Below are 15,040 nucleotides of genomic sequence, written 5' to 3'. Positions count from 1 at the left end.
TGATATTAGAGACATCACGCTCTACATAGTTCAAATAGGGTTCCCATACTTTATAGAATTGGTCTGTTTTTGAATGTAATATACATGTAAGGTATTCTAATGACACTAGATCAAACACCACTCTTTGCCAGCATTTAACATTTGGTACTTTTTCATTAATCCATTGTAATAAAATATTCTTCCCTGCTGCATATCATCATCATCATCATCATCATCATCATCCTCTGCTTATCCGGGGCCGGGTTGTGGGGGCAGCAGTTTCAGCAAGGGACCCCAAACTTCCTTTTCCTGAGCCGCATTGACTAGCTCCGACTGAGGGATCCCGAGGCGTTCCCAACCTCTTATTATGTTGGATGTTAAGCGTCGGCCCAGTATGAGAGAGACAGGGTTCATCTCCAGTTCTAAGCCCGATATCTTTTCTATTTCGGATAACACATTAGCCCAGTGCATTTGCAGTTTCAAACATGACCAAAAACAATGAGTTAGGGTAGCAATTTCTATCTTGCATTTAAGGCACATGGGAGAGAGAGTAGGATTGAAGTGATGCCTGCGGTTGGAGGATATGTGCATTATGTGTATAATCTTTAACTGTATTGCTTTGGTGCGATTGCAGGCTGAAATTGATTTAGCATGTCTCCAGAAATCCTTCCATTCTTCATCATCAATTGTGAGGTTTAGCTCCTTTTCCTATGTGCCTTTAAGCCTCTGTAACCCAACAGGATGTGTGAAATACATAGCTTTATAGAATAGACTCAGAGTGACAGATATCTCTCTAGCTGTTATAAATAATAATTTATCAACAGGGGAGCTTTCATGGCTCTCTTAATTAAAGTAGTACTGTGCAAGATTTAATTCAATTTAATTTTATTTGTATAGCGCCAAATCATGACATACATTATCTCAAGGCACTGTACATAGACAACATCAAGGAGAGCAGAGAACCCCAACAGTTCACACAATGAGCAAGCACTAGGCATCAGTGGAGAGAAAAAACTCCCTCTTAACAGGAAGAAATCTATGACAGAACCAGGCTCAGAGGTGTGCAGTCATCTGCCTCGTCCGGTTGGATTGAAAGGAAAATGGGGGACAGAGGAGAGGTGGGGTAGAGACAGAAGACAGAGAGAGAGACCAGGGGCAGACAACAACTATATCAAGTTACAAGTCACCCAGCTGCCCCGTTTGTCTCCCGGCTGGAGGGGAGCTGCTGAGGGAGCTAATGCTATGTGGTCTGCACCGACTACAGGGGACTGGCTAACTGATATAGCTTCTATGGTGCGAAGCTGAGTTTCTACCTCACTAAGCCTCGACTCCATCAGCCAGTAAGCTACACTTTTTACAAGTACTTTTATTGCTAAAGAAGCACAGCGAGACACACAGCGAGACACTTTTTCTGACATTTTTCTCTTATCCTTATCCATGTTGTCAACAAAATTCAGCGTTTGCGCCAGAAAATTAGTGATTTTTAAAGGAGTTTGGTCGAATGTGAACAGAGTAATCCCGGTTTGCAACCTACTCCTTCTGGATTATAAATGTTTCCCAGTTTTTTCTTTTTCTTTCCAAATATTCTACATATAATGTCTGCCCAGACTATACTCTAAGAAAATGTCTATTTTCTTATTTATTAATAATGCATCCACTATTATGAACAAATCCCTAATAAAATTTGGTATTTTGCTCGTCACTGTAAAGGACCATCTCTCCCTCAGCACAGACTTCATGTCAAAAACAGCTTTTCCTCCTCAAGATCTGAAGACTGAGTTTATGTCAACACACACATAAAACAACACAAAGCCATGGCACACACATTAAAGCATCACAGACCAACACAAGACAACATTTAGTCTAAATCTTAAGTTTTAACACATTTTGTTAAAATTTTCTCTTTTTCTCATCCTCTGCTCTCAGTCATCTAGGATCGATCCATTTGCATACCGCTTTTTTTCCTACTGAATTTTGTTTCCTGGCCTGGCTTCTCTATGATTATCTATCCTTGATAGACTTCTTCTCCATGTGTGCACACTATTAACCTCAACTTTCATCATCTATTTTCATCTGCAGTTTCACTTCTTTGATTAAATAAACCCATGCATGGGATTTCACTTCTTTCCATTTTCCTTTTCTTCCTCTCTTCAACTTAAGTTTTACAACTTCTATGCTCAATTTTCACTTAGTAGAAGAATATCATGTCTTGCTGTTTCTTTCCAAATGTGGCAACGTATATTTAACTTACTGTTTTGTTACTCATTAGCCCAATTTTCACGCTTTCCGCCCAAAGTACATGACTTACAGGGACTTTATTCCCTTGTAGTATACAAATAGTCGAGTCACTGCTGCTCATTATATTAACTTTTTTAATCTCTCTCTTTCTCTTTGGTTAAATAAACCCATGCATGAGATTTTACTTTTATCCTCTAAAATATACACCTGTGCACAGTTTTTTATCTCCTTTTCACTACCGTTTAGATTTCCCAACAGGTTAGATTGTCCCTACCGAATTTATGCTCAATTTTCACATAGTAGATGAAAACCATGACTTAGTTTCTTTTGAAATCTGGCACCGTATATTCATCATACTGTTTTGTTACTCATTAGCTCACTTTTCACAAATTACTAGCCTCATTTTCTCTAATTTCTTATTCTTTACATTTCTTAAATTCACAATTCTGTTTAACATGTCATGTTTAATTCCGTATTCTCTTAACACTTCTTAGAGGGGACCTAGCTCCCCCCTTTTTTCCATTTATACTTAAATAAAAGCAAATTTAGATGAGGCCTCTACACCATCAACACACCGCAGCCTGTCCCCACACAAATGATTCTTTTCAGTGTGTCCACAGAACCGCTGCAAACCAAATCAACAAATTCTCACTGGCTCCCACTGAGAAAAACACTCACCCTTTTTAAGTGCTGGCTAGGAGTGAGAGTGGGTCCACCTGAAGAGGCCACCAGAGCTGCTGACCCGAGCAAAAATACCCCGTCAGGACACCAAAATGTCGTTTTAGCCAGACTTCCTCCTTCTTACGAACAATAGGTGATGAGTTGATGGTGTAGAAAGAACCCCTCTGACACAAGACTTGTACCGAACAAAAGGGATTTTATTTGGTTGTCAAGCATCAGACGGAGCACTGCAGCATCTCGGGAGAATGTGTTCCTGACGAATCACTGAACAATTCATACTTTTAAGGGCTTCTCTAACATCCACTTCCTATATAACACATGATCGTAAATGTTTAGCGAATCAACAACAGGTTTGACCTCGGGACCCCTTAGTTCCAATATAGGAAGTATCTACATTTCTTCAAAAGGCCTTATTAACCTAAAACTGTCCTGGGTCATGCTCGTGACCCCCATGAGGAATTTCCTGGTTACTTTTTAACGCAATGGAATGCACACCTACAAATACATCTACTCTTCAATATAAAGCTGTCGTACATGTGAATCCATACTCCATCCCATCATGAGGAAGCCTTCTCCTACATATTTGAGACGGAATGTAGCTGTGTTAATGTGTTCATCTAAGTCAGATACTTCCAGTCATCAAGTTAGTCTCTGAGCGAGTGTTGCTCAGCTATTTGGACAGAGTTTGTGCCCTATTTGCCAGTGTAATGCACGATGAGAAGATAATATAAGGTAAAAAGTATAGGCCAAGTACTGAGCCCTGTGAAACTCAATTAACACAGAGATAACACAATTAACTTTTGTTTGTAATAAGGCATTTTCATTCACATTAACAAACTGTAATCTATCAAATAAGTATGATTTAAACCAGCAGAGGGCAGTACCTGTGATCCCAAGAGTCTGCTCCAGTCTCTGCAATAGAATATCAAATAGTAACAGTGATAGCCACTACACCGCCACATGGCTTGCAACTGATTTAACAAAACTTAAAAAAGCCTCAAATTACCCTTTTAATACACTTCTTTGGCCTGTACTGCACATTGCTACCGCCTGAAATAATGTCAATATAACATAAATTCCCACAAGTCAGTGTCACATTCCAGATTTTATTAGAAAAACATTTCTTATTTAATTCTTTAATTTTCCAATAATATAACCATTGTACCCAAGAAAAAAAACAAAGACCACCTCCACTGTCAACTCCTCCTTCTCTCGACATGTACACACACACCATGTGGCAGGTATACAGCACGATGACAACGAATATGATTCACCTGGTTGCTCCAGATTCCACCTTACCCACCCAGCCCACCCCGGAACCCATCAGTCCTCTGTTGTCATGGAAACCATGAGACAACGGAGTGGATCCCTCTACTGCTGGCCTTCTTTCTTCTCTCCCTCCGACGAGTTTGAGCTGCTGCTGCTGCTGCTGCTGCTGCCATCTCGCTCTGCTGCCATCTGTGGGGTGAAAGGAGAAGTTTACAGGTAAGTCATTTGTGAAACGAGTCTGTACCCAATCACTTCCTAACTATTGCAGAATTATTTCTTTTTGTGAGAATTACTAACTTAAATAGTTTAAAGATATTGTATACATTTGCTGCATTTCCTGATAAGATCCATTTCAAGTGTCAGTGTTTCCTACCTTCTTGTAGGCCATTTCAAAGAGTTTGAGCGATGCCTGCTGCAGGCTGGTGGCTGCCTGTTTGATGTTCTCTCCTGTTTCCGAGTCTTTGTTAGCCAGGAGATTTCTGACCTTAGATATCTCCTCCTTCAGTTTGGTGCACTGAGGAAACATGAACATATTAAACTGGGTCATGTGTGACGACATGAGCAAAACGTATACTTAAGCTACTTTAACATGTTTATATGCTCTTTGAGACTATCTTAGTGGTACAAACACTAGGGGTGGGACAATACTTTTTTTTTCTACCGATACAGATATTAGTCCAATACAGTAATTTTAGACCACTTATGAAGATGTTAACACATTTGTGCCGAGTCATTTCAAAGACATAATTCTCCAACTCACCCAACGATCACCCAAAAAGAAGAACTCAACAGCCCAGACAGGATTCAGCTAAATGCTTTTGCTGATCTTTATTTACATTTTCACAGTCTGCATAGTGAAGCATGCAATATAAGACTTTTGTATCAGATTTGACCCCTATTTATATTAACTGTGCACCCTCTGAAAAATTCTTCTTTTTCTTACAATTGGTTCTTATTTATATTTAGATATATACATTTATTTATTCTTACAAAAAGCCATCTTTTGTTTGTCTCTTGTAAATGTGTATATCTGCTCTACGTGCCTTAAGTTACCTCTCTGGGACAAATAAAATTCTTTAAATCTTGGACTGAATCCAACACACACTGTGCTGAAGCAGTGCTTCCCCAAGCCCCCCAGAGCTACCAATCCAGCCTGCGACTGAATACCTAAGAAAAAATCTTGTGATCTGGGGTTGGGTGATTGAACAAATATATTGGTATCGGCAATTGTCATACTCATAGTCCATTCTTGTCACTTTATATTATTTAATGTATGACATAAGAAAATGTTTTTACTGACAAGCTGAAGCGTGACTAGCACACTCTCAAAGTTCTCAGTGCACATTCCACAATACACTGTTCGCACAGTTAGCTTGAAAGATTTCCGAAATCAGTTTTTTGGAGGAATTTGATGTGTGAGCCCTATTCTCTCTCAGTGCACCGTTTACTGTCGTTTACTTGCTGCACTCTTAGATATGTTAAGATATATCGTTTAACATGCTGTTTTATTTACACATGTCCTTGCTTAACATTTGCAGATGAGAATTGTAAACACACGACCATGTAGAAACAGAAACGGCATGTAAATGACATGAACATAAGGCAATTTAGTTTGTTTAATAAAATGTATAGACCTGTTTTAGTAAGGTAAACTTAAATGACTTCTGTTGTGATCTGGCTCTACATAGAAAATAAAATTAACTTGACCTTCAAGGGGGTGTGCCTCCCTAATATAATGGTAGGGGAAACACTGGCTGAAGACAGTATGAAGTAATCGTCAGGTTACAAGAGTTTTACCTCATCAGCAGGAAGCTGGTCCTTGAACTCTTCCATCTTTGATTCCGTGTCGTGGACGATTCCCTCGGCCATGTTGACGGCTTCCACTCGGTCCTAAATGCAATTAATCACAGTTGGCTAAAAGGATCATTGCCTTAATATAGATTAATACTATCTGCAGTAACAACTGCTTAGAGCAGCTGAGTTTTCATCTCAACATTCAGACATGTTTGGGATCCTCACCTTCCTCCTCCTGTCTTCCTCTGCATACTTCTCAGCATTCTTGATCATATTCTCAATATCATCTTTATTGAGTCCTCCTGATGACTGGATCACAACTGAGGACGAGAAAAGAGGATTAAAATACACCAAAACAACATGAAAAGGGATAGCATTGTGCTCTTCTCCGTCTCCAAGTGGGCTCTCCGTATCTAACGCAGCCTGGATCATTTCGATGCACTCCCCACATCCAAATAATGAGCTTTATGACGACAATCCAGTACAGTCGCGATGAAGTGCAGGGGATCTGAGTGAATGTCATGGGGAGTTCATGATCTGCGCTGTATGTTACCAACCAAGCTGGCAGACCCGCGAACCATAGTAAGGATACCTCCGAAGACCGATAGCTCAGAAAAGCTTGTTATGGCAACAACGCACTAAACCACAGGAGTTCATCTGCGTCGAAGAACGGCACTTTATTCACTGCACTGCAGGGTGATACACGGCCACTCCTATTATTGTGCAGCTCTCAACAATAAGAAAAATAACTCCAATGATGACAGAGATATTCACCTACAGCTCACCAATATAGATACACGGCACACATTACTTCCTGCTTCACCTACGCACCTCTGACGTCACATGCTACACTCAGTACACACACAGCTCCTCACACACACATCCTGGGGGCGTGGCATTACGAAGGTGGCTCTCCATCATGATGACCATCGGCACAATGATAATTATAAAGTATAAGTAATTAGCTCCTGGTGGATATGGTCATCTGGCACAATTTGTAGGCGACATTAGAGTGACTGTGGCCAGACTTAAAGTAAGTAAGTAAAGTAATCAATAAACTTTTTTTTTTCTTCAACGCCTGCAGTCTATTCTCATACAACACTTGACATCTTGTTGAGACACACAGCCACAAACCAAGCAAAAAAGAGGTGCTGATGTCCTCCATTGTTGTCCTTTGTGTTGTTGTCTGTTGTGACATGTTCTATGTCAGCTCTAACAGAAAGAACTAGGCATTTCTGCAATCAAAACCACACCATACCACCCACAGACTGATGGCCTTGTGGAAAGGTTCAACCAGACCCTAAAGAGGATGCTCCAGAGGTTTGTTGATGACACCAGAAAGGACTGGGACCGCTGGCTACCCTTTCTGCTCTTTGCATACCATGAAGTTCCCCAGGCATCAACTGGCTTTGCCCAATTTGAACTGTTGTATGGTTGGGATGTGCAGGGCCCACTGCAACCTTTCATCTGGATAAACTCTATGAAGGACCACAACAGTCACCTCACAAGATGGTACATCTCACTGCAACTGTTCAAGTTCACCATCCAGCACAGGACAGGCAAGACTAATGTAGCGACAGACTATCTCTCCAGATTGCTGCACCTCGTCAATCCTCGAGAAGGGATGATGATGTGACGGAGCGGTTTCCTCATTGAGTGAGGGCAGTTTGTGCACGCGCACACACGTCACCCACATACGTGACACGTCAATCATTTCCCCGTCTTGCTCTGCTTCTCTGCATCTGACATAAATACAACCATAATCTATTCCTCATAGCCCCATAGCGAGGGTGCACACTTATTAGCAACAGATGCACTTACAGGCACACTCACCAGAGACGCTGGTGTTTCCCTCGCTGCTATCAGTCAAACAGGGCCGTAGCTATCCCAGCTAATCAATAGGACTCTTTGTGAGAGAGTGACCACCTGACTGTTCTTGTCTGACTTAGAGGCAGTGCAAAAAGTTAAAGAGGAACTCTGTTCAACACAGAAAACTCTTGTGGATTTGTAAATAGCTTGGTTATTCTTTATTGTTCGTTTGTTTTGCATCTATTTCTACTTTGTCTGTTTTTTTGTTATTTTGTAAATATTTTTGTTTTTTGTCATTGGTTCTTTGGGCACGGTGAGAATAAACATCTTGAAACTCAACTAAGCCATATCATTGAGGAGGGTGTCACCAAGGACCCCGCAACAGAGGGTCTTTCTTATTTTTACCTCAACACACCGAGATAACTTACTCTGTTGTTCACGGCCAGTGCCCTTGTCCTTGGCAGAGACGTGGACGATACCATTGGCATCAATATCAAAGGTGACCTCAATCTGGGGAACTCCACGTGGGGCAGGGGGGATTCCCACCAGAGTGAACTGACCCAGCACCTTGTTGTCTGTTGCCATCTCTCTCTCTCCCTGACACACTTTGATCTCCACCTGAGTCTGTCCATCAGCTGCTGTGGAGAAAACCTGACGCAGACAGAAGCAGAGTGGTCATAACCAAGGTTTAATGTCATGTTGTGTTTGTGTGTATGGGGGTATGTACCTGACTCTTTTTGGTGGGTATTGTGGTGTTTCTGTTGATGAGTTTAGTAAAGACTCCGCCCAGAGTCTCAATACCCAAGGATAGTGGCGTCACATCCAAAAGGAGCACATCAGTGACATCACCAGCCAAGACACCACCCTGAATAGCTGCTCCTATGGCAACAGCTTCATCAGGGTTGACAGATTTACTGGGAGCACGACCAAACAGGTCCTGAACAGTCTGCTGAACCTACACAAAAACATACAATGAGTTTCAAATGATGCTGTTGTCAATGCAAGTCACACTCTTCACATTATCATCCATCCTGGGTGTTCAATCTGACCACTCCCAATGTGTTGTCAGATTCAATCACAGAAACCACATTCAGAGGTAGTTTGAGGACACATGTCCACATTCCTGAGCCACATGAATGCTAAGGCTGAGCATCTTCAGTTGTCTCAATTACAATCATTGCATTTTGAACTGTCTATATACTATACCACACGGCTATTAAATTTAATTTTAATTACTCACATAATCTTATAACCACACAGCTTTAACTTACGAAAAGACAAACTAGAATAACCTAAAAATGGTTTTAATTGGTCTGACCAAATAATAAATCCACAATATCAATTCTCTTGCTGATGTACAAGTTGCATTGTCTGGATAGGTTCAAAAAATATTGTCTGAATAAATCACATGGAAAAATGTATCTGCTTTCTGTGAAGTCAGGTAATCTTTAAATTAATACAGTATGTACAGTAGGGGTGTCACCATCTCAATTATAAATCGAATATTGATCAAAACAACGCCGTTATCTTGACCTTCGAATGCAAAGGTGGAATTGTGCTACACTAGTGCAGTCATATTTTCATCTGTGTTGTTTATTTTATTTTTCAAATAACAGTTAGCAGTGCAATTGCAGTAAATATGTCAGTGAAAAGGTGCTTATTGTTACTTAAAATTTTAAGAGTATTGTATTTTTGAATTAATTACTGTATATTTGTCATGCAGGAAAGAAATTAGTTTGAGCTGTTTATTTTATAAAGGGTTTGCCTCTGGGAAAAAAAAAATCCAATATACTATAATGCTTTGGGGGAAACCCAAATTACGTCACAGAAAAAATATCAATATATATCGAGCATCGCTATTCAGCTAAAAAATATTGAGATATGACTTTCAGTCCATATCACCCAGCCCTAAGCACAAGTACACATTGCCTCCTCCTGCTAACCCTAAGCTGCTGCCAACTAATTGCAACAATTGCAACTGCTGATTTGGGCGACATATTGACCAAACACAAACCCCCTCCCATTTCTCTGAAATCACCAGTGTGTAAATACTTATTTGTTCCCCGTGAGTTTTGTCAATGCTCGCAATATCGACAAGAAAACCACAGTGTGTAAGTTGTGTTGTGCGCATGTAGCATCGCACAGGACATCTCCGCATGTATCATAAGGACAACTCTGTTAACACAGGCAACTCTTCCGTCCTCATTTGGAGCGAAAAAGCGATAACTAAAGCTATAGGCGTGTTTGTAACATCACTATTTGGTGGTGGAAAACCCTTGATTTAAGCATTGAATTAGCATACTGGAACCACACTATAAAAGGCCAAGCAGGTCTTCATACAAAAGTGTTGCCTTCCATGTAAAATGTATAACTTCTCTTCTTTTTACAATAAGTTTCCAATTGACTGGTTATGGCTACATTAATATTGTTAATAAAGGATTTAAATTTGACAATAAGGCCTTATTTTAGTACAATGCAAACAAATGGACATTATATCAGTATTGTGCCATGGAGACAATCTAAATGGGAATTAAATGAGTTATGACATAAAACCAATGATCCTAGACTAAAAGAGACAAGTCTAAAAACAGCAGACTCATCTGTACTAAAATAGAGAAAAAAAGATCGAGAATCAGTAGAGAGTGGATACCTGACCCAAGCATGTCAGGACATGGGTTGGGCTGGGTAGAGACTTTTGGAAGATTTTTGGAATTAAATGTGGGTTGTAATAGGTCATGATGTCTGCTGGGCCACACTACTTGACACAAAGCTTTCATATAAAACTAATGGATCTGTTGTCTATATTGACTAAATCTTGATCAGTACTAGACCATGTTAAGCTATATATAAGGAATGAATACAAGGAATAGGGCACAACAGCATCACTGCTGAAAAACATTCTAGAGAAAAAAAAAACCTGGCCACTCAGAGTAGGGTTTGCTTCATTAGTTTTTTCTCAGGCTCGGTTTGGTTTGACACAAAAAGCAAAATAGAAAAGTGTGGCATTTATGTACCTTGGGCATGCGGGTCATACCCCCAACCAGCAGCACTTCTCCAATGTCTCCCTTGGACACTTCTGCATCCTGCATGGCCTTCTGACAGGGAGCTATGGTGCGGCGGATCAGGTCAGCCACAATACCCTCAAACTGCGAGCGGGTCAGCTTCATGTTGAGATGTTTGGGTCCAGAGGCATCCATGGTCAGGTAGGGAAGGTTGATGTCAGTCTGCAAATGAGAGCAAACACAGATTGTTTTATTCTCCAATAAAACATCTGACAATGTCACAGATGCTTTGTTAAATGTAGTTTCTGAATGATTATTATCACAAATCGATTTGATATGGATTAGAATATTTTCTACTTTGTGATATTTGTCAGCTTCTTAACTTTGAATATATTCTACTTTCATTTAGATATACACATTTTCCGTACGCAAAGAAATAGTTTTTTGTTTTTATTATCAAGTTTAACACTTGATAAAAACCAAGCACGTACACACACACACACACACACACACACACACACACAGGGACGAGGAAGAGGAGGGTTAAAAAAGTTATGTTAACACACCTAGAGGACCAAATGGTGGTCATAAAAGTACACAGCTATAAAAATAGTATACATTTGTAGTCAAAAACACAAAAAGGTGTCTAGGTGTGTCAACTGTAAACACAACAGTGCCTAATTGCCCTAATTTTCTGAATGAAGGATGTGGTTCGTTTTTTTATAACAGTAAGAATTATTACAAAACAATTCTCAATATTGCTACACCTACTAACAAATCGTCATGTAAAGGTTATTAACCCTTAGAACTCCAGAGTCACGGATCCGTGCCTTCAGTGCACCTGTGGTAAATTGCCATGGAGCGGGTCAGGACAATACATGTCCTATATGGAAATCCTGGCGGTGTGTGTTTATAGGCCACATCTTCAGGCTTTCCAAAATGCCTGAAGATGTTTTCCTTCATCTTATGTGTTGTTGAGACAAAGTTATGATTGGTTTTATATCGCATATTTATTTTTTGAAAAACAAAGTCACTAAATAGATAATAGTTTTTCTTTTATTTTTGTTCATAAAAACGAGCCTAGTGAACTTTGAACTGTCACGTATTTTATTGATGATGTCATTCCAGCTTACAACCCAGGAAAACTCATTTGTATAGGGAGAAGAAAAGGAAAACTATAAACTAGAATAACAGCAATAATACAGATTGCATCTTGTAATCTTGTAATTTACCTCCGCAGTAAATTGATGACAAAACATAATTGGGACCTAAACTAATGATATTCGTGAATGCATATTGTGATATTTTTCTTTTGTAAAATGAAAATGATGACACCGCAAATTGATAAAACATGATTGGTGTGTAAATTTCTTTATATTCTTGATTTTATGTTAAAATACTAAAATACGTAAACAATATAAATGTCTGACCATTATTGTGTAATGTCATACTAAACACTTTAAAATTCATCCCAATATTTTAAATAATTCTACTGACCAAATTATAATAGTAAGCTAGGTGTCCTGTTTCAATGAACGGAAATATCCATGGCCTAAAAAGATCCTGTAGAAAAGCTGAAAGAACATGGAGAAAAACTAAGTTACAGGTTCACCGGGCCATTCTAAAAGAAAAAATAGCAAATTGAGCTATTCAGAATGAAAGAATCTACTTCTCTAAGATAATGGCTCAAAACAGTGGACAATCTAGAATATTGCTCTCCACCATTGACAGGATACTGCATCAAACACCCTTTGACACACTCAGCCAGGCATCCTCTCTAAGATGTGAAGAATTTGCAGATTTCTTCAAAAACAAAGTAGTTTCTATAAAGGAGGCTATTGGTAACATAGGTAATAAATTTGATAGTACACCCAAAAAACAGCCTTCCAAAATTAAGATTCTTTAGCACTATTACTCAATCTGAGTTTAGCAAAATTATAAGTCAGACCAGCTCGACCAGTCTATACTTCTGACTGCTTTTAAAACCACGGTCGTGAAACCTTAACTGAAAATGTCAAATCTTGACCAAACTATCTGAGTAACTACAGGCCTATACTAAACCTACCTGAGCAAAGAACTTTTTTTTTTCAAAGAAAAGTTGTTTTATTCAGCTAAATACCTTAAACGAAAACAGTATCCTTGAAAAATTCCAATCAGGTTTTAGATCAAATCACAGCACAGAAACGACCCTAGTAAAAAATAGTAAATGATCTCAGACTTTAATGCTAATCTTTCAATTGTACCCAAAGTGCAATTGTGGAGCAGCAAAGTGGAGAATCTGCTTTTATCCATTATGCCCCAAATCTATGGAACACCCTACCTCTGTAGATCAAACACCAAAAGACCTAAAAACATTCCTGCATAAGAGAGCCTTTAGTTAACTCATCTTGTAGACTACTTTCTCAGATTATTCTACATTCAACTGCTGCTCTGATATGCGGATTAGATCATAAACGAAGAGGAATGACTGATTCTTTTTATTACTGTGTTACATGTTCCAGATGTAAAGCAATTTGAGCTACACTCTGTGTATGAAAGGTGCTATACAAATAAAGCTTATTATTATTTTTGTTATATTGGTGCCCCTCTTTATATCGCCAATTTACATATTTGATTAAACATGTGCTACACATACTACACATGTTGACATTCCACAGTCTAATATATTTAAAGGGGACATATTATACCCTATTTCCCCCATTAAAATAGTTCCCTGGTGTCCTAATGAACATGTCAGTGACATGCTTTGGTCAAAATACCATAAGGATGAAGCATCATAGCAGTTCAATAACTAGCTATGATAGTTCTAGTTCTAATAGCTAGCTAATCCCGCCCCTTTCAGAACGCTCAGTTTTCGTGCATGGTCCCTTTATATGCAAATGAGACACAGGTAAACACACACCCACTTCTTCCAGGGCGTGATGTAAATGAGATCTGGAGGGATGAAGTGTCCTTTTATGAGTTGGTCCAACAGTTGTCTACACCGATTGAACTTGATGACAAAGCACGCTCTTTCCATTTGACTGCTTTACACTCCCGACCTAAAGGATTTAACGACACTTGCAGAAGTCTAGAGCGAGGAGTCCGGATTCATCTTTTTCTGCTTGATGGAATGCAGCTCTGCGAGGAGTTCAGCCGAGAGAATGGAGCCTGGTGCTTTAAGGAGTCTTGTTTGTTCTGGGAGCGGAGGAAATGTGTGACAGTGCAGGCAGCGGCAGTGAGAAGGATGGGTTGTTTGTCTTTTCTTGTCTCCAAACTCCTTTCAGGGCCACTCTTATTCCCACCCTCGGTGCTGAAAATGTATACATTGAAGACAGACCCGCACACAGCAGTCGGGATATGTACCACCTGGAATCTGTGCTGAATTTGCACACTTGTGCTGCCCCTCTTCGCTGTTTGATTGCTGCAGTTTGTCAGTGGAGCAGATGGGGCACTGTGTTGAGATTTAATCACTGTAAACACAACAGTATGAGGCAAGAACACATTCTGTGTTCCTTTTTCAGCACTCGACAGATGCAATAGTCAGTGTATTTTACATTTGGCCACAGCTATACAGCAGGACCATGCAGTCAGAATAGTCGAAACACTTTATCTCACACTTGGAAACACCAGTTCTGTAACGGAGCCGCTGTACGCTGTTTTTGAAGCAGCGTGCATTCCCACGACTCACTGAGCTGTACTCCATTATACCTACACTGCTGTGGCACAAGGCAATAAAACGACACAGTGTTGTATCTGTGTAGGAAACTACAATGGGAGGTTTTTAGAGTCCCTACTATGATTTATATAGTAAGCTTGAATAACATGGTGGAGGGTTATATCGTTCATCGTCATGTTCCGGGCTGGAAGAATGTGATCACTGAATCATGGAGGAGAGTTTGCGACCACTAATCTGCTCTCTGTCAGTGTAGATAAGCACCACACATACAGTACATATATATATATATATATATATATATATATATATACATATACTGTACTGTGCAAATGTTTTAAGCAAGGGTGGAAAAAAATTATGTAAATTAAAAGAATGAAATAATGATCAATTTACAAAATGACAGAGTGACAGAAGAAACTTTTAATTCAAATCAATATTTGGTGCCTTTTCCCTTAAAACAGCATGACTTATTCGAGGTATACTTGCACACCTGGGCAGGTTGTGAACCAACCACATACTTTCTGTGAATGAAGGCTGACTTAACCTTATCTCTCTCTTCACGTAATCCCAGAAAACACTTGACGATGTTTAGATGAGGGCTCATTGCAGG

General features: G+C 39.6%; 1 protein-coding gene across 1 annotated transcript; it reads right to left on the bottom strand.

The window, feature by feature from the left end:
* Positions 1-3,990: 3,990 nt before the first annotated feature.
* Positions 3,991-13,064, bottom strand: LOC122770957 (stress-70 protein, mitochondrial-like). The gene is made up of 8 exons (XM_044028192.1): positions 13,016-13,064; positions 10,785-11,149; positions 8,498-8,725; positions 8,199-8,421; positions 6,187-6,281; positions 5,965-6,057; positions 4,541-4,681; positions 3,991-4,356 (listed from the first exon to the last, which is right to left on the bottom strand). Exons 1-8 carry the CDS (start codon positions 13,062-13,064, stop codon positions 4,270-4,272), a joined length of 1,281 nt encoding a protein of 426 aa, XP_043884127.1. The 3' UTR covers positions 3,991-4,269.
* Positions 13,065-15,040: the final 1,976 nt, after the last annotated feature.

The sequence above is a fragment of the Solea senegalensis genome, linkage group LG6 (genome assembly GCF_019176455.1).
Source record: "Solea senegalensis isolate Sse05_10M linkage group LG6, IFAPA_SoseM_1, whole genome shotgun sequence".
Lineage (NCBI taxonomy): Eukaryota > Metazoa > Chordata > Actinopteri > Pleuronectiformes > Soleidae > Solea > Solea senegalensis.
The sequence above is the reverse complement of the archived record's forward strand: the minus strand, read 5'-3'. Positions and strand labels throughout refer to the sequence as shown.